Source organism: Diorhabda carinulata, chromosome 3, assembly GCF_026250575.1.
Source record: "Diorhabda carinulata isolate Delta chromosome 3, icDioCari1.1, whole genome shotgun sequence".
Classification (NCBI taxonomy): Eukaryota; Metazoa; Arthropoda; class Insecta; order Coleoptera; family Chrysomelidae; genus Diorhabda; species Diorhabda carinulata.
The window spans coordinates 25041916-25062775 of record NC_079462.1 but is presented as its reverse complement, the minus strand read 5'-3'; the positions used below and the strand labels follow the sequence as shown (position 1 = coordinate 25062775).

Here is a 20860-nt window from a genome sequence, read left to right as displayed (position 1 = left end):
AATTCTATTTGGTGATGATTTCAAGTCATTCTCTGTTCGGATTAGAGACTCTGAACAAAGATATATTATACTGACTTCTTCTTCTTAGAGTGCCATCTTCGGACAAAGCTTGGTGACTATCAGGACTATTTGTATTTTATTCACAGCTGCCCTAAACAATTGGTTTGATGTGCAATTAAACAACTCCCTTAAGTTTCGCAGCCATGATATTCTTTGTCGTCCTATACCTTTCTTTCCCTCTATTTTTCCCTGCATTATCAATCTCTGGAATTCGTAGCGTTGTCCCCTCATAATATGATCGAAGTACTCTAATTTGCGGGCTTTTATGGTAGTCAATCATTCTCTTTGTGTTGCCATTTTACGTAAAGCTTCTTCATTTGCAATTCTATCTATCCATGATATTCGTAGAATTCTTCTCGATGTCCACATTTCAAAGGATTCCAGTTTTTTCATTATTGATTTGTTAAAAGTAGCTCCATTCCCAACAGAAGGATCAAGTATATGTAACATTTTATTATTCTCTTTTTCAATTAGTTATTCAAGTTTTTACATCGAAAGAAGTTATTCATTGCAAGCAGTTTCAATTTTATCTCTTCTTTGCTGTCATTTTTCGAATTAATCCAAGTCTATAGAGTTTGTAACTGTCCATTCTGATCTTACAAGTTCGAGAAATGCATATATTTAGTTTTATTCAAATTCATGTGAGCCCATATTGCTCTCTGACTCTTCTTACCTGTAATTCTTTGAAAGTCTTCTATATTCTCCGCTATTAAGACAGTGTTGTCAGCATATCTTATGTGGGATTCCATTTACTCGAATACCCGCTTCCTCTTCTGCTAGTGCTTCCTGGATAATTACTTCCGAATATATTAAAAAGTATTGTTGATAATATGCAACCCTGTCTTACTCCTTCTATATTCATCTTAGCTCTCTGGTTATGAGAAAGTGTTTCTATTATTTTGAGGTCTCTGGAATCTATTTGTAACTCTTTCAGTATCTGTATCAATTCTTCTTGTCTTCATTATACTGACTAGTTCGGTCTAAATACGTTGGAAAATACTTCTTTTATTTAGAAAGTGTGAATTGATAATGATTGGCCACTGTTATATTTTCCAGATAATTCAATATTATTCGCGGCATAATTATGGTTATTAAATAACGCGACAGGCTACGAAAAAGAGTTTTATTATAAAAAATATTCTATATTCGCATGCTCCCCTTCAATATATTCCCCTCCCCTCGCCAAACACCTTTCCATACGTTTTTTCCATTGATCGAAGCAGTTCTGGAAGTCTTCTTTGGTGTGAGCCTCTTTCAAAGCAGATCTTTTTCTAACCTTTCAAGAAAATCTGAGCAGACGCGTTGACGCAAGAGCTTTGGGTCAAGAGTCAGATTTTTTGGTATCAACTTCTGTCATGTGTAATTTCTCGTGTAAAATTTTTCTAACCGTTTCTTAATCGGCGTTTACAGCCTCGGTAATCATCCGGATACTCCTTCGACAATCTGGTTGATTTTGGTTACTGTTTCCGGAGTTGAAACGAATTCGTTCTCGCAGTGTTGCCAAAACTGACAAATAGTAAGTCTGTTTGACAGTCTGATCCTCTGAAACCCATTCAGTCATAACCATTCCGTTTAAGTCGAAAAAAACGATCAACATTCCCTTGAATTTTGATTTGCTTTCTCGGCTCTTACTAAAGCGCTTACACCACTCTAAAACACGCGCAGCTAGAGTATTGTCCCCATAGGCCTTTTGTAACAATTTATATCACTCAGTCGGAGTTTTTTTTTAATTTAACGAGAAATTTGATATTGATACGTTGCTCCTGTTTTTCGTCATATATTCGTTACAAACCGCTACTGCATAAATACTATAATAACTCGTTATTTAATAGCCAGACCTCATACAGTCAAAAAAAAGGTATAAAAAAGATTTTAAAAATATGTAGTTAATTTTTCAAAAGATGCTAGCAGTAAAAATTCTCTGGAATTATTGATAGAGTTGAATTAAACAAGGAAAGCATATGTATGTTTTAGAAGTTTGAAAAAGAGAAATCTATGATTCCAATTTCGTAGAACCAACATATATATGTAACATATAATTAAATGATTTATCTTCTCTGCTCTGGCATCTCACACAATTCAAGAGAATACAGAGAAACTTATCTATATATATTAGTGTATAAGCTCTTGAATATTCTGTACACCCAATTTCAGAATTCTCAGGTGTCTGACCTACATAGATAGCGTTGCAGTTCGTGCTGTGAATAAAATCGTTGATGCTGCTGCTTGAAATATCATATTTGAAATGTTTCCAAAGTACGTTGAAGGATTTGAGCTTGTTTCGAGAATCTTTTCTATTTTAATAACTCAAGACTTCATTTCACGATTCAAATTTTAATTATAAATTGATACATTTTTAATGAAAAGGCTCAATTGCAAGTTTTTACATAAAATAATGTATACAGGGTCTCTATTTAGAGATGTATCTATTCCCCATAAGAAAACTAAAAGAACAGCAATTATGAAAATGTTTTGTCTTGATACTTGTACAACTTCTATACATCATTTCATGAAAAACCAGCAATATAGATAATTAAATGATTATGAAGAAATATAAAGAACATAATTCTGAGAAAAATATTCCGATCTTCCAGCCATATTGCATGGAACTACTGGAAGTACAGGAGACAGATAATTCAGATTAAACGAGCATGTAAAAAAACTCGTCAAAGTACTCATCAGCAAATTGTCATTAGTAACGGTATCAAAATGAAAGTACTACTATCCGTTTAAGAAAATCCTAATATATCTTAAAGCACGTGCAGTACATTTTCCAAGGGTAATATAATGAATCTTCGGGCCAACCAATAATGGTTGACCATATTCTTTATATTGAAACGTCGAAACTATTTATTATGCAAGAACATGATTAAACTTGATTTCAATAATCCGACTATCATACTCGCCGGATGCCAAAACTATTGAGAACCTCGTAACTGTTTACAAACCGCTTTAAATACCAAAATCCTATTGTGTGCAAAATCTACAAATAATTATATTTATGGTCGTTAGAGTTACATCAATATAAAATAAAAGTAAGTAATTTGATACGTCAATGGAACTTCAAGTGTTTAAGGTATACTTCGATCGCTTAACTTTAACGTTGGTTCCCATTAACAGTGGTGAGTGTACAATAAATCTTAACGAATACAATAATAAATTGGAGTTAGATAAATTTATGATTCTTTACTTTCACATTAATATAAGACAAAAATTGTATAATCCAAGACGATACGTTGATGGAGGATAAAATAAGGGACACTCTGTATCATTCAACTAGATGATTAACAGGTCCTCATGGCTCCCAACACAAGAGGTTGTATATCTGTCTAGGTTACATTCGTGCAATGTTGCCTAATTCTAAATAGGATTGGACAGTTTGATAAATAAATTATATTTCAAAGAGAAACGAATAACATTCTAATAGAAAACATTCTGTTTTCTAATAAATCTACTTTAATGTTAAATAGTGGGAGAAATTTTCGATATTGAGTGAATGAGAATTTACGTTGGTTTAGGCAAAGCCACACTCAAAGCACAAAAAGTGATTTTTATTAGCAAAAATTGTTTGTAAGTATAAGACAAATCTTATTTGATAAATGAAACTCCATACCGCATCTTCAAGCAAATTGTTAGGTAGAAGAAGCTACTGAAATGCCACCAAGATCCCAGATGGAAAGTAAACTTTATTATCAAGCAAATGCTGAAGAGCCATAAGCAAAAAAGATAATGGATTATTTAGCTCAAAGTCAATATAAATGACCAAAAATGTAATTAAGATTTTGTCTAGATGTTACAGGATTATTTGTTTAATCGAAAATCGAGGGGAACAAATTTCTATTAAAAAAGCTGAATATTGAACTATTCAATTTGTTTCTAGCCACAAACTCTAAATATATAATTTTGTACAACTAATGATTGGGATCTTTACTTAAATCTCATGAATATATGAAAGTTATTGGGTCTGTACCTCGTTTTCCCAGTTTAATCCCCCAAAATTGAAATGTCGACGTAGTTATATCTACGAATGTGCTGTAAATATACATTTATGAAATTAGAAAAATAATTATTGTTTGAAATTGACTATCACTGCGAGTTGCGGTCTAAAATATAGCGAGGAGTAATCCATTCCAGCCTTTAATTCGCTTACCCGGCTGTGATTTGATACCTCTCGTGATAAATTTTTCGGTAAATTAGGTTTTGAAACAGAAGTGTAATAATTGCTAGCCTGAAATCCCCAGTTTTTTACTCCAACCCGCTGGGAATGTGAATATAATAACCACAAGTCTCGCATTCTACAAAGGGTGTAAAAAGAGTAGTCACAACAATTTTTTTATGCTTATCCAGCCAATTATAGGAAACCATTCATCATTTTTGAGCGAACTTCAAAAATAATCATGTAAGTTGGATTGGAAACGGCAGTTATAGGTTGAATGAATGGAAAATTGGAGATAAAAATATTTTGATGACTAATTTTTTTATAACAAAGCAGGAGATATAAATGTTATTTTCAAAATCAATAATTAAAGTTTTTGATCATAAACCATATTAATATCTTCTACTATTTATTTATTACGAATAACGAATTGCTCAATTAAAAAGTGTTTAAATATGTGGCAAATTTTTTGGGTGGTACTATTCCGTTCGCATAGAATTTAAAAAAATGTATATGAGTTGAGTTGTGAACTCGACCTTCCGTCAGTTATAATAAGACTTCCTTCTTAGAAAGTACGAGAAAAATCTAAAGCTGGATAACAGTAGCGGTCATCAAAAACCCCTATGCAATAATTAATATAAACTCAAGAGCCAGTTACCCAAAATAGAGAAAATTATCCTAAAGATCTGTAGCTAGACAACCTTAGCGTGGGCATTATTCAACCAAGTATTAGTTTCTAACACAAATTGTTCTTCTGGAAGCTGCATTCCGCAATTTTGGTTATAGTCAACCAAGTCAAGCAATTCTACCAAATAGATCCAATACAAATAATTTGATAAATTAGTTTTGTTTTTGCCATTAACTGGTGGAAATTTGTAACAAACTTGTTTTATAGAGGTATTTTGTATCCATCTATATCAACATCATTTGGAATCATGGATAATTATTAAAGTAGACCTAACTAATGGATCTCCCTATTCACATATCCACAAACATTTTAGTAGTATTAGTTCCGAACACACTCCGCAATTCTAGTTTTAATCAAACAAATCAGCAATTCTACCAAATAGATCCAATACAAATAATTTGACAAATTAGTTTTGTTTTTGCCATTAACTGGTGGAAATTTGTAACAAACTTGTTTTATAGAGGTATTTTGTATCCATCTATATCAACATCATTTGGAATCATGGATAATTATTAAAGTAGACCTAACTAATGGATCTCCCTATTCACATATCCACAAACATTTTAGTAGTATTAGTTCCGAACACACTCCGCAATTCTAGTTTTAATCAAACAAATTAGCAATTCTACCAAATAGATCCAATACAAATAATTTGACAAATTAGTTTTGTTTTTGCCATTAACTGGTGGAAATTTGTAACAAACTTGTTTTATAGTGATATTCAGTATCAAATTGGTGTTAATAAGCATCTATCTATATCAATATCATTTGGAATCATGGATAGCGAAAAAAGTCTAAAGCTGGATAACAGTAGCCGTCATCACAAACCCCTTTGAAATAATTAATATAAACTCAAGAGCCAGGTACCCAAAATAGAGAAAATTATCTTAAAGGTCTCTAGCTGGACAACCTTAACATGGGAATTATTCAACCAAGTATTATCTCCGAACACACTCCGCAATTCTGGTTCTAGTCAAACAAGTCAAGCAATTCTACCAAGTAGATCCAATACAAATAATTTGTTAAATTAGCTTTGTTTTTACCATTAACTGGTTGAAATTTGTAAAAAACTTGTTTTATTCAGTTATTTTGTATCAAATTGGTGTTAATAAGCATCCATTATATATTATTATAATAATAATTACACCTGTCATACTGATTATACTATCAGCTCAAATGTACAACCCAATCTTACCTTGAAAATTTGATAAAAAATAATATTCAATAATAGTTTGCATTGAATTTTCAGTTAATACGAAAATTTCTAGATACAGCTGTGTCCAGTTAGCAACTCTCTTTTATGAAGTCAAGATGTATCTTTATCAAAATAAGTCTTTTGTTAATGTGAACCGGTTATCGCAAAAAAGTGCATGTTATAGTAGTAGGAAAGAGGTTTGTGGCTCAGGTCTCTGAAACCTTGATGTATCTTGCAGTCTCTCAAGCATTCTCCCAGCTAACATGAATCCGTTTTTATATTTGGCTGCACATCCATCCGTACAAGATGGTTATGGTTCAAAAACTCATACGACGTACGTAGATTGATTACTTATTGGATGCATATTGTGGTTAACTCATTTTAAACATGTTATATCTACTAATCCCTTTCGACTTCAGAAACAATGCTTCAATTGGGTCTCTACTTTTAGCGAATAAGTTCACATTACGCCCTACTTCTTGCGTTTCTAACAGTAATCATTTGTTAAAAACCATTAACTAATAGAGGTTACACCTAGAAATTGTATACTCTATTTTCATATATATTGTTCCAAGGATTATTGAGCATTTATGTGTACACGGTACACGGAAAGATCTAAATTTGTTTTTACAAAAACCACAATATATATTGTATATAACAAGATATGTACTAGCAGATTTCTCATATTAGCAAAATAATTATTATAAGTTCCAATTTATATTGTTTATATTTCAATATTTTGACCAAATAATTCTTTTGAAAGGCTGTAAAGTAATTGTGAATAATGAGACACATTCGGAACTTTCCATATGTTTATAATATATCATAAATAAATAATATTATAGATAAAGAAAAACAAAAACAAAAGTGGATAAATTTCGTCCAAAATTTCTCTAGTTCACATTCTTATCTTAAAGACAGCGGCTACCTTTTTTGCTTTTTTTCGGACGTCTACTTTTACGTCGTTTACTTTTACGACTTCTTCCTCCACATCGTCTACTTTTCCTTGATTTTGATCTTGATTTTGATCTTGATTTGGATCTGGATCTTTTCTTTTTAATTTTTGAACAAGCTTCTCTATAAAATCTCCTTTTTTGCTCGGGAGTCATTTGACACCAACATTTAGCACCTTCTATAGCTAATTCAGACATTGGTTTACCACAATATTTTCGTCTGAATACTCGCATAAAGTTCAGGAAAGGGTTATTAGTTTTGGGACCTGGTCTACTACATCTCATCCTCTTTTTACTTCTTCCTGATCTTTTTCGAGAACTTCGTCTTCTTGAGCGACTCTTACCACATCGTCCTTTCCTAGAACGACTTTTTCGCGATCTCTTTCGGGATCTTCTTCGTGATCGACTTCGAGAACGACTTCTTCCACATCTACTTCTTCTGAATCGACTTTTTCTCGATCTACTCCTTCTGGTTCGACTTTTCCTAGATTTTTTCTTCTTACCAAAAAGACCGCAGTACTGTCTTGGAAGTAGACGCGTACAACTGCCTCTAGACTTAGAACGTGAACCCATAATACTACTATAATTTCAAAATTGTACAAGAAATTTTACTCACATATTGACTTTTCAAATATGACAGAAACGACTAATAAATAATAATACCGATAACGGTTCAATTGTTTTTTTTGAACCTTGATTTTTTCTATAATTTCTCACATTGGTTGCAAAAAATTGTGTTTCATTATTGTACGTCATGTATTTTCGAATAAATGTCTTTCAAAGTTTTTCACTAGAGTATCAATAATGATTGTCATTTGCTGATATCCATAGACGTATTTTTGAATAGAATATGCTTATTTATAAAGTAAATAGTCATCAAACCAATTCGACAGAATTTCTCAAATTTTTCATAAAATGCATTCTTTCGAAGACTTGGCTCAAATAATATGATAGACAATGACAGTTATTCATTTTCAAGGTAAAGAAATAAAAATTTCTGTTTTAATAGAATAGAATTATTCAATAAGAACAACAAAAGCTCATTATCCTTAATAAACATCATCATAATTGCAATGTTCAATATTGTTGCACATAAGTTTATTACATAAAATTGTCCATTGTGATATTTCTGAAAACCCCAGCTCACGGTTCTAGTTTTTAGGTTAGGTGAAGGTCACCAAATTTTTTTTAAATGTAAAAATATAAAGGTAAACTGTACAGAAGCAAACATTTAAGAATATCATACTGAATTAGAAACTTATCTTAAAAAAAACCACATCAATTTGAAATCTGCTTATTTTTCCTAATTTTCGTAGTATCGATCACACAGATAATAAGAAGTACGATTAGATACAAGAATTTATGCAAATAGTTTTTAAGTAGGTCAATGATTTATTTATTTTCCCTTGATTGGTCACATTATTTGTCAAATCAGGTTTGATTCCCCATAGTATTAAATAAATTTAGAGGTGTTCACATTCAAAGATATGGATTTGGATCTTTTGTTTGTAGTGAAGACATCTAGATTTAGTATAGCCAATTCTGATTGTATAAATAATCTCTTTTCAGATCTTTTCAATTTGAAGTGATACATTCATTTTGTTACTTCTGGTTTAACAGATTTGAGCTGGCCATTGTACTACAATCATCTATATCTCCTTGAACTATCTCCATGTCTGTGAATGGGAATCATCTACTGGATTCTGCGTATCTGATTTTACTCGACAGACAGCTTTTTCATTCCCATCCATGTGACACTCACATGCCATTCACATCAATACGCATTTTATCAATAAATAACAAGTAAATGTTCAATGTCCTAATTTTGATGATATTATTTGGAATACATTGCCGATTAAAAAGGAGTGTGGGGTTGGTAAATGGACATCAAAAAACAAAAGCGCTTGCAACATAGAATACAACACAGCTGTAAAGACTGAACCAGATTTCGGAATGTTATATTGGTATGATTTATAACTTTGGTTGTTCCATTCTCATATTTCAATCCATATTTTGAATATATGCTAAAGTAAATAAAAATCTATACGTAGAAAGGACATAAATGAAAAAAAATGTGATTATTTCCACATATGTTTCAGATCGTCCAACTAAAGCTTCTATTCCAATATAAAAATACGATGCATCTTTAGAGTCAAAATGTGCATATACCGTCTGTTTAAGTCCATCATTCCTGTTAAATATTCGACCTTCTGCTTTGCAAACAAAAAATAGTCGGAAGTGGCCAAATGAGGGCTATATGGTGGGTGCTCAATCTCTGTGAAGACACTCTCGTATAAATTAGCCTTAGAAAGCAAAGTATATGGACTGGAGCATTGTCATGAAGCAAGCGCACACCTTGGCTGATTTTGCCGCGCCTCTTTTCGATAATTTTTTGACGCAATTGCCTTGGTAAGTGAGAGTAATATGCCGCGTTCATGGTGGTATTTTATTTCTCGAAGCCTTCGAGAAGGATACCTTCGCAGTTCCAAAATATTGTAGACATTTGTTTTCTGGTGCTTTCAGTGACGTTTGCTGCTTTTGTCACGGCTCTTCTCTTCGACGCTACTCCATGGAATCTCTTTTGGAGGTCGGATCATAATAAAAGAGCATAGTTTCACCACCTGTTACGATTGATCGGATTACACTTCATCGGTCCTCTCGGCAATACTCTTTAAATCGCTTTCCACTCGACGCTGCTTCTGCACTGCGCTGTCAACATCACAGAACCTCCCGCACGTGGATCATCTTCAAATGATTCTCGTCCCCAGCAAAACAACTTTGACCAATTTTTATTGTTTAGAATTATGGATACAAGTCACCGTAAACAGTCTTCATTCTGTTTTGTATTTGTGTTTGGTGTTCATTCTTCATTAGTCAAAAATTTTATAACAGCGCGAAACTCAATTTGAGACATTTTGTGTAAAGCTTGTTGAAACTTGTTACTGATGCATGCATAAATATTTTTGGGAACGTAGTCTATTTACTATATGAGGCCAAAAGCTCGTGAGCAGCACTGCGTATATTGACAAACGAACAGAATGTTATTGTAGTATTTATTTACCGCGCACAAAATACTCAATGTAAGGACCTGCTCTATCAAAGCTGGATCTTGTGTTATCTCCTGCTACTAATAGTTTTATATTTTATATTTATATCACAACAAATAGATGAGTTTCATATGGTAAAAAGCATCATGGAATCAACTATTATTTCTTAGTCTTTCTTTAGAAAACGTTATTTTGTTTATTCTCAATCAATATTTCTAATACTTCTAGTTAAGGTTCATTATTCCTAGAATCAACCCTCTCTCAAACAATCTACTTGTGAGATATACATCCTTAAGCAAAATGTTCACTGAAGCATCGTAATCTAAATATCTGAGGAATGTCGCTACTACAATTATTGCATTGCGGTCAACTTACACAGATCAAAGACAATTCACAATTGTTTCTCATCAGCTTAGTACATTGAATAGATCAAAGGGAAGTTTTTTAAAACGTTATCTATTTAAGTCGGATCATTCTGTAATAATGGACGTTTGTCGTAAATATATAAATGTAACATGAACATTTATGAATGTATATTGTTTATTTCCTGATTGAAAAATCCATACTAATAATGAGGAGTTATGATTTAATACGCATAAAGATATACAAATGTTAAATTTCAATTTTTTTATGTTTCAAATCACATCGTTATTTCTTCTTCTAATCAACTCCAGTATACTATTTCAGTGGTAGCTACTATTGTATTCTAATTTTTCACATTTACCAAAAAGGCTTTAAAAGGGGTCAATGGTTTTCTTGCGCATTATGACAATACGCGATATCACCAGTAGAAAGCTTTTGGCCGCCAAGAGTCTGCCTATTTTTCCACATTTACCTTACTCAGCAGATTTAATACTAAGTGACTCCAAGCTCTCCACGAAAAGTGATCACAAATTCTGATATTGAAAAAGCTATTACAAAGAAAAGATGAATGCTATTCCGAAAGAAACGGAAATAATTCCATCCATCGTGGAATAAGTGCATTGCTAGCGGAAGAAGAGTAATTTAAATGATTAAATATTGATATATTTGGGGCCCATTCAGAGCGAAACCTTATTTGTTTAATCCAAATTAACCACCTCTGCCTGCCTTACATGGTTTTTATTTCATTTCAAATATATAATTTCAAACAGAAGTTTTAATAAATCCTGTAACATTAATTTAAAATGAAAATGTACAGTTTTGTGAAAATTTCAATGGCCTAATGGATCTCAGGTTTCCTGGATGTCCGTATCCGACTAAAAGACGCTCGGAATTGATTAATCGGCACATTAAAAGCTTGAAGCCCTCGAGGTTATTCAACGAGACTTTTCTACTCCCCAACTAGAACATTAACCATTCATGTGGGAAATTCACTTTGATATTTTTTCTATGAGGTTTTCTGATAATTGAATTTATTTTACATTATTTGGAAAATGCATTATTATTATTATCAGAAACATATCAAATTATTTTAGTGATAGTTCTGATCATAATTCAAAGTTCAAAACTCTCTACAGCATATATTCACATATGATCGTGTATTTTGCATCCCATTTCATCCACTTGATATTGTCTTATTTCCTAAATAGTTTGTACTACAACAATAAGGCGGGATCTACACTATAAGGTCGATTACGGTCCGATCTCGATCTGGTAAAATATTATTAAAAGTCAAGTTCCGCTCGAATCTCATTCCAGTCGCGATCAGCTTTGAAGAAATTGTCACAAAATGTATCGATAGTATGAATGCTCTTTTGTTTCCCATGGAGTCATCTATTACCCGTTGTAGCTACAATTACATCAAATGTTTTAACATACATTTGAAAGATTTTATTAAATTTCTAATGAATTATTATCTTCTTCATGAATAATAAGAGATATAACAGTTTATTCTTCAATCACAAAAGGAATCCTTTTTCTATTAAAACAAAAAAAATGCTCGGTATGAATGAAGATTCATTATTATTTTCGATTAATTACACATGATGTTCACTTATAAAACAGTTTTCATGAAATATTGGCTATTTATAAGGTTTAAATTTGATATTGACAGACACACACAGTTATGATACAGTCTGTGAGTCGATTTAAAGCTTTCTGATAAACTATATTATTTGTTTTGTTTCGTAGTGCGTAAATAAACAAAGATGACGATTTTCCAACACGCGAATACGCAACATATAATTGTCCATGCGCGAAACGGGGAGTCTAAGTCTAAGTTGATTCCGCCATCTTCCAACGACTGGCCTTGCGATTCATTTATGGTCATTGCAAAAGCCAGACGTGCCGGAAATTGTAAACGCTTAAAATCGTATGGTAAATCCGTTGGAATAATCGGTATACGCGGGATCAAGACATCATCTTTTTGGTATTTTCCCTTTATGTGAATTTAAAAACTCGATTGTTTTAAAGGAAACAAACTGTCCTGGATGAAAATTCTGAATGGTCGCATTAAGAACCTCGACATTTTTATTTTTCGCTACTAATATTGCTCGTTCACCCAGCCAATTATGATTATTGAACTATTGCGCTATATCTGGGAAAACATGCTCTTCTTTTGAGTCTGCCATCTAAGCTTATCAACTTCATTTCCACTCACTAAAGAACTCAATTCTGACATAGCAATACGACTATTTTCTTGATCTGTCTCTCTCTGGTCATCAGTATGGTTAGCACGTGAGGTAGCTCTTCGCACATTCGATCGACTGCGGCATCGTAAATTGTAATGAATAAAATTAAGAAAAGTTCTCGCGCACTCAGCAGTAAAGAGTCTCTATCATAAAAGATCAACAAAAAACGAGCACATAACTTGAAATGTCACTTTCACAAAGGATCACCGAAGTAAAGAAAGTTCTCGCACACGTAGCGGTAATCGTCACTCACAAAGATAGAAGGATGCACTCTCCGTCTGAGGTACCGATCGACATAGAGCAGGGATCGACATATTAGTTGGTTGCCAAATGTCAAATATGATAATTGTATTCAGAAATTTAATTTGTGACAAAACATTAATTATAAACAAAATTGTTGTTCTTATTTAATTCCATGCATTTTCATATTCATTCATCTTTTAAACCTTCTCTAGACTTCCACAAATAATTCAAGACCAAAATTAACCAAATCGGTCTGTTTCTTCTAGAGTTTTAGCGAAATTAACGAACAGCAACTTATTTAAGAGCCAAATACATCCTACTTCGATTATTGACGATTCAAGACTAAATCGTAAACAAAGTCGGATTGTCTAATGTGATTTTTATTATTGGATTTCACCAGACCGAGACCGGACCGGGAACGAACCGTAATCAACTTTATAGTGTGGATCCAGCCTAACCATTTCGATTCTAATGAAGATACTCAAAGATTGGAATGGGAATCAAGTGGAACCATCATTTACATTGAAATATTTTCATTCTGTAAAATACTGTATAATTAAAATTCAAACTAAATTGTGCGCTATATTAATTTATCATCAAAGTTATGTGTCTTAAAAGTATTTTATGTCACTCGAGTTTCTGGAAACCTCTTAATAGTTAACGCTCGTGAGTTATAAAGCTTTTTAAGAATATATTTTTCGTTTATAATCCCAATAGACACTTTATTCTTATAATGATCAAAAAAACTTTTTTCTTTTTTAGAATGTCGTCGTGGTTTTGTATAATGGTGATTTTTCTTATACACCTTCACGAAATTAGCCTAGGACCAGCTTGTAGAATAAGTGAATTTCCATGTAGAAATGGTAGATGTATACGTTTAAATGGATACTGTGACGGAAATGATGACTGCGGTGATGTATCGGATGAACCACCATTCTGCACAGGTTTGTATTAACATATATGTGTATTATACAATTTAAAAATCATTCCATTCGACTATCACATTTTTATAAAATAGCAGATGATTGATCTGGTTTATATTAGGACAGTTATTGACATAGAAAATGAGTAGAAAGATGATAATTTCCAAAAATCTTTCAAAATAACTAGAAAAATAAAAAAGAAGAAACATTTTCGTCGACTAAGAAAGTGAATAAAATTATGTCAAACAAATAAAAACATGTGGCAGTTATTGATATAGCACACTAATTAAAAATGGTACATAGCAGAACGAACATTTGAAATAAAAATAAGGAAGTATGCAGTAATTACATGTTAGTAGCTAGTGAAAATAATGGATTACCAATAATGAGAGGAAGAAATAATTACACATGATCACTCTACATGTATTATTGTACATATTATTTATAGAAACACATTAAATTTAAATAATACATTAACATTCTTCAACGAGAAAATATGATCTTTACCATAAACCCCCTTTAAATTGATAGTTACATCTCTCACACTCTGCTCTTCAAATCGCTCTTTTGGTCTTCGGTGCACTTTTTTGCTTAAGTCGCTACTGGTCTTATCTGAGAACAGAACGATCTGGGTAAAACCCATGCGTGCTTTCCGATGAGATGGAATAAGTTTTAGACCAATCGCAGGTGTTATAGAGGTCAGATTATTTTCCTGCAGTCTTCATCTTACTTTCCACTGACTAATAGTCACTCCTCGCACCTCACTGATCTATCGTTGCACTTGAAAGGCATTAAGAAGATGAATTCTTGTTGTTAACGCTATAAAGCGGTCATCATGAGCGGTTCTAAATCGCCTTCTGCCTGTTTCAGTTAACCTATGAAAGGATTTAGTCTCCTCATACCGCAGGTAATATCCAATTGTCTACCAACAGCTCGCTGACCAAGTCAATTTTAGATTAATAACTTGGGCAGCCTTTTGGTGTGTCATCCAAAGATCTATTTCTATATCATTAGACAAAACTCAAAATTTAGTTGCGGTAGTCACCGATTACCTGCTTAAGCTCCCCATTAATTTTGTCCCACAATGTTACTATATGGTTTTAAGTAAGCAAAATAATATATATAGCAAAATCAAACTACTGATTATCACCAACTCAAGCGTCGTAAAATCGATATATTTGGCTGGTCTGAAAAACTAGAATAAATAAAAGTTTTGTCGGTTAACAATTTTTCCGTTTTTACTATGTCAAAATCTTTTATTTAAACCTAAAGTAGAAATGCTGGTCATCGCATTATATTTGATAGTTAAATTGAAATATTTTCCGGATTGGTATAGGAAAAGTTACCACTGCCCAGCTTCCTAATAGTGGAATTATGTCGCTCTCTACGTACTTAAACAGCTCCCCAAATTTCATCTTGCCTTGCTTTCAGATTACCTCCAGGATAATTATTTCATTCAATAATACAGCCCTTCACTATATATTTAAATAAGAACTATCACATCGTTGATTTCATCACTTTTATATTCTATAATAGTCATGGATCACGAGTCTTAAATCAAAAAACCAATTCAATATTTTTTTAATATATTTTCAAAATTGTATACCTACATTTCAACAACCACTAAGAATTTCATTATTATTGCCATCTTCAAGGATTCTTTCTTTTAACTTCTTGATACAATTACAATCTAGTTTGTGTATCTTCTCGAGGTTCGTTATTTTAGCTTTGACAACGATCTCGTAATCTAAGCAGGTTATATTGCTATTATGCGCCAGATCCAAAGATACTAACTCATTTTTAACATTCCTCAATAGATTCTTGGGTATAGTAGTCAAAAAATTACTAGATAAAAATAACACTTCCATATACTGCATCTGAGAAAAAACATCTTCGTGTATCTCACTGATTTCATTCCTGTCCAACCAAATTTGGCTGCAATGAGACAGTCCAAAAAAAGCATCGACTGGTATTGAAGAAATTGAATTTTTACTCAGGTATATGTTGATTTTTTTCTGCTTCTCAATCGATGATGGGATAGCTACAAGATTCTTGAATGCTTTACTAGGCAAACTTCTCAATAAATTTCTTCTGAAGAATATTGTTGCCAACCGCGGTGTGTTTTTAAACCATTTATTATCCCAATAAGATATAGAATTTGCGTTCAACTTAATTTGTTCCAAACTGGTAATGTTATCGAAAGCTTCTGTTTCTATGAAAGCAATATCATTTCTATGTAAATATAGTGAAGTTACGTTCAAATTATTAAAAACTCCAGTTTTTATCCCTTTTAATTGATTGTCATTCAACGCTATCACGTTCAAGTTAGGAACATTTTGGAAAGCTCCTGGTATTATATCGGTTATCTCACACCCGTCTAAATGAATATTTCTCAAATTTTGGAATTTTTGAACGCTACCAAATTTAAGTACAGGTATCTTGGCTTTAACTTTCAAATATTCCGTATCTGGAAAGATCCCATTATCAATATGCGGGACGTCGTTTATTACCACTTTATTGCCCTTTCTGTGTGACTTGTAGGAGCCCTTTCTGAACAGCAAATCACTGGAAACCTCTTGTATAACAGTCACTAGTGAAACGATTACAACTAAGATTCTGTCATGTCTCATTTTGATTAATGTTCCATAAATAAGTCGAGTAAATTTTGATACAAATAACGTAGGTCAATCTAGGGGTCGAATAAATATTTTCATCTTCATCAGTGATAAATAAAATTCTGATTAACAGGATGTCTCAATAGATACACTAATAGAAAAAATAAATTTCTTATATTTTTCACTCAATTGGTAAATCTAAATAAATAAAGATTAATTTAAGTCATCAGTGTGGACAGGATGTGAGGTTGGTTATCCTCCAATAATGTACAGAGTGAGTTTTATATGGCCGGTATTATGATGATATCTACATTGTTGTCAGATCTTTCCTTTTTCCGGAAAAATAATGAATTTTGTTATGTCATTTGGATCACCCGATCGAAATCCTTAAGAAATACTTATTATTTTCCATGTAATGTTCCCTATAAAGAGTTAGAAAAGATAAAATATTTGTTACAGTGATTTAACTTTTATATTGAAAATTCGAAGCCCTTTTAACTAGTAATAAAAACCATTTCGGGTGATATATCGTTTTTTTGGTTTTTCAGTGTGTAACCGTACATATTATGGAGACGTTGGAAAAACTTACGATCTAAGAGTGCTGAAACTCACCGATCCGCGACTTCCATTTCTATGCCACCTCACATTTACTGCCAATGGACAAAATCATGGGGACATAATTCAGGTAATTAAGTAAATATATGTATTCCGTTATATACAGAGAAAGTATGTCATTTGGAATGAATTTTATTATTTTTATTTTGGAAAAAAATTAGCATTTTCATATTCATATTCTACCTACAATAATATTGTATGTAGTTGTTGTATCTGAACTTTAAAGTTTTCAAATTGCAGACTCCCTTTACAGGATGTGATATATTTATTCCAAAAGTAGTTAAATAAATCAATCATACGATATTTTAAATGGAACGCCCTGTTTGATCACATTTTCGCTTTACAGATGGAAAATGAGGTTCAATGTACCTAGGTTCTGCCGTTCTTAAGATATTCGATCTTTTTGCGGGAATGAGAGTAGGCGTGCGGCAACCAACACCCACCAGATTTGTATTAATGGCTAATAATGGTCGATTTATACGTTTTAGAGGGCACTGAATCCGAATATGATGTTTGTTTCTAATTAAATTTGGGGGAACCTTGTCAAAATCGAATGTTCGATAAACATTGAGTCATATTTCTTTATAAAAATTCAACTTTATAAAAATTCAACTATTTTTCAAATTATCAAAAGCTGTCTGAATTTTCCAAAGGGCTGAAATTTCTTAAAAACTTCCTTAAACTATCTACTTTCAGACTGTATGTGATAGATAATTAAAAACTTTGTCACTCAACTTTTTCATTTCAATGTGCGAAGTCATAATACCATGAAAAAAAAATTCCAAAATTTCCCGCTCGGCCGGAAAATGCTTTGGAAATTTCGGTTTCCTTGACTTTTCCGGCAATAAATTTGATGAGGCTCCTCTAATTTTTGGTGGTGTTGAAGAAAAGTTATTTTCTAAAGAAAATATTAAAACACTGAGAAAAATAAATATACAATAATGTTCGAGTCAAATTTATACTGCTTCAAAAGGTACTTCAATTTATAAATTATTTAAAATACTATAGTACGTTGAGAAACACGTATGAGACAAACACATTGTCTCTGATAGCTCAGTGTTAATGCTATGTGCATTAAAACTGCAGGTCACGGGTCTAGGAAAATTTACTTTTTAAAATATTTTTTGAGTATGCAAAACTAAATTAAGAATATATTTAGTAGTGTTTCACATTCTAAAATTATAAAAACCGATTTTTATAGCAAAACGATATAATATAGCTAAATCAAGAAAGCATGATTGATGGGTATGATTAAGGTCGAGCAATCAGAAATATAATGGGTACATAATACAATAGTCGTGCTTATAACTTCGTAATGGCTAGAGATAAAAATAAGGGATCCTCATGCACCATGATAGAGAACTAAAAAGTGCTATTCAATGCACTGAAAATATAGTGGGTGCTCTACGAGCACCGTTTTTTTTTTTAACCTCCAATAGGCTATAAATGAAAGTCAAGTTCATGTAAAACAATAATTTTAATACCAAAAGATTGGTACACTTACAGTTACTTTTCAACATAATCCCTGAAGAGATTGTCAAATCTGTGGACAAGCTTTTCAACACCCTCTTCAAAGAAAGTAGCTTAACCGTTCAGTAACAATAGAGTACAAAACAGACGCTGAAACTACTGGAAATTCCGTAGACAAAGCAGTAATTGTGAATCTGCGGTTTTCTTTAACCATTCTGTCAACTCGTTGAACCAGGTTATCTGAAACGAAAGATTTGCGTCCTTGGCCCCCTTCATAATGCACATCGTTACGGCCATCTTTAAACTTTCGACACCATTCACGCACAACACCATCACTCATGAAGCTTTCCCCATAAACACGACTCTTTCTCTGGATGGATTACTGCAGCACTATGGCCTTCAGCCTGAAGAAAACAAATCACAATTCGCAATTCAGACTTGGCGCGAGCATCAATAATGGCGTACATGTTTACGTGGCTGAAGCACAACGCCGACTGACGCCTGAATGTCAACAATGACGACGTGTGTAGTACGAGAACTTCTCATTTGCCTACAGCCATGTCTGCTTTCTTCTACCCGCGTGGCGTCTGCACGGAGCGATCGGAGGTTGAAAAAAAACGGCCCTCATATTTGTAGTAAGAAGTAATTGATGTTTGACTTAGGTCGAAGTATATTTCAATATTTGAACAGCTGATTATGAAATACTGGAGCAACTATGTTTAGAGAATGTATTAAACTTCACTTGTTCAAATAAAATGGATTAATCGGGATTAAACTTAACGCCAACTCTTCATTTCTACAAAAAATGATATATCTAAAGAGCGGCAAAACCTAGATACGAAAGAGATTATTAAAAATTAGCCATATAAAAATAGAATCAAATATAAGACGTTCCACTACTTTTGTGACATCATACACGACTGGAAATAATTTTGAATGCTAGCCGTAATTGATTTGAAAAATAACGTTTGCTACTAGAGACCGTTTAAATACGTGACTCGCCCAGAATATTTGCTTTCTGAGTGCATTGCTTATGATTTTGTGAATATATACTTCAGATAGTGGAAAATGTTCGGAAAACACCCAAAAAACTTTTCTCTATTTATTTGTATAATCAATTAAAAAATTGTAAGAACCCTTTATAATTTAAATAAACGAATAATAAGAACCGAAACATTTAATGCGGAAGAATAAAAAAGAGCAATATCAAAAAGACAAACACTTTATTAATTTATATACAATTTTTATCATAATATCAGAAAATATATATTTGTAGAAAGGTTATATCTTCAATTTGCGATCCGTCTTTGTAACGATCCTTTAGCTGTTCAGATTTCTATAATTAATGAAGTAGATTTTCGTGAGAAGAATAAGATATAAAAAATAGAATGTAATCTGGAAAAATTTTAACAAAAAGAATCAATCATTTGCAGCTCGAAAAGAAATTTTAGGGCACAGCATTTCTCTCTTTTGTATAAATATTCTTAGGAACAATTTCATTGAAAAATGGTATTATAAAAAGTATAGAAATCGTTTGAAATTAAAAGATAAACATGTATTTCAATAGAATTGTCAATAACATGAACTACAAGATAATTAAAGCACTATGAAGAAGGAATATACAATATAAAGGCCGCTTGACATAATGCAAGACAAAATGCAAGAGATTGCAAGCAATTCCTTGCAAGATCAAAATATTACATAGACAAATATTGCATTTCGCTTGCCATTACATCATGGTTGCCACTAATCAAAATTCCATAAGTAGAAGTAAAAAATTTACTAGCCTCAAACTTTATTTAAGATTTTGTGGGCAGTTTGAAAATGAAAATAACAAAGTTAGGTAAAGTAAGCAAAATAAAACTGGTCAGTGCATCACTGGCAATAATTATATCTGCTGCTACCTTTATTTTTGGAGTCCGATGGACAGTTTAGCTGGAGAATTGGATGAGGAAACAGAAAAATCAGTTGAGAATGGATGAAGAAACATATAAAAAATTCCCAATCAAAATAAAACGTAACATCAGCAGATTATAAACTTATTTCTCTTCAAAATTGCAGCTTGCAAATCAGCTGAACTTCATTTACGCATGTTTTTGATCAAGAAATAATGCGTCTTTCATTGCATTGCACGTTGTATTGGATCATGTCAAGCGGCCTTAAAAGCTATTAGATACAACAATAATTTGAAGAATTATTGAAGGTTGTGAAACCGATTTGTATAAAAATTTGGCTTAGGTTCTAGTCATCGTCTATTTTGAAATCTATCCGATGCCAAGAGTT

The 20860-nt window shown here is 32.4% G+C and overlaps 3 protein-coding genes across 3 annotated transcripts in view; 1 reads left to right on the top strand and 2 right to left on the bottom strand.

Moving 5' to 3' along the window:
- LOC130892023 (uncharacterized) overlaps window positions 1-20860 on the top strand; it is a 174579-nt gene that overhangs the window by 138235 nt on the left and 15484 nt on the right. The window contains exons 3-4 of the mRNA XM_057797202.1: window positions 13717-13898; window positions 17041-17177. Coding sequence (XP_057653185.1) covers window positions 13718-13898; window positions 17041-17177 — 318 coding nt within the window. The 5' untranslated portion in view covers window position 13717. The remainder of the gene's footprint in view (window positions 1-13716; window positions 13899-17040; window positions 17178-20860) is intronic.
- LOC130892036 (protamine-like) lies at window positions 6898-7721 on the bottom strand. The gene has a single exon (XM_057797218.1). The coding sequence runs from the start codon at window positions 7623-7625 to the stop codon at window positions 7011-7013; it is 615 nt and encodes a 204-aa protein (XP_057653201.1). The 5' UTR covers window positions 7626-7721; the 3' UTR covers window positions 6898-7010.
- LOC130892029 (chondroadherin-like) lies at window positions 14289-16527 on the bottom strand. The gene is made up of 2 exons (XM_057797210.1): window positions 15488-16527; window positions 14289-15428 (listed from the first exon to the last, which is right to left on the bottom strand). The coding sequence occupies exon 1, from the start codon at window positions 16505-16507 to the stop codon at window positions 15491-15493; it is 1017 nt and encodes a 338-aa protein (XP_057653193.1). The 5' UTR covers window positions 16508-16527; the 3' UTR covers window positions 14289-15428; window positions 15488-15490.

Excerpts from the sequence above, each read along its gene's own strand:
- LOC130892036 (XM_057797218.1), bottom strand. The coding sequence starts at position 7,625 with ATGGGTTCACGTTCTAAGTCTAGAGGCAGTTGTACGCGTCTACTTCCA.
- LOC130892029 (XM_057797210.1), bottom strand. The coding sequence starts at position 16,507 with ATGAGACATGACAGAATCTTAGTTGTAATCGTTTCACTAGTGACTGTT.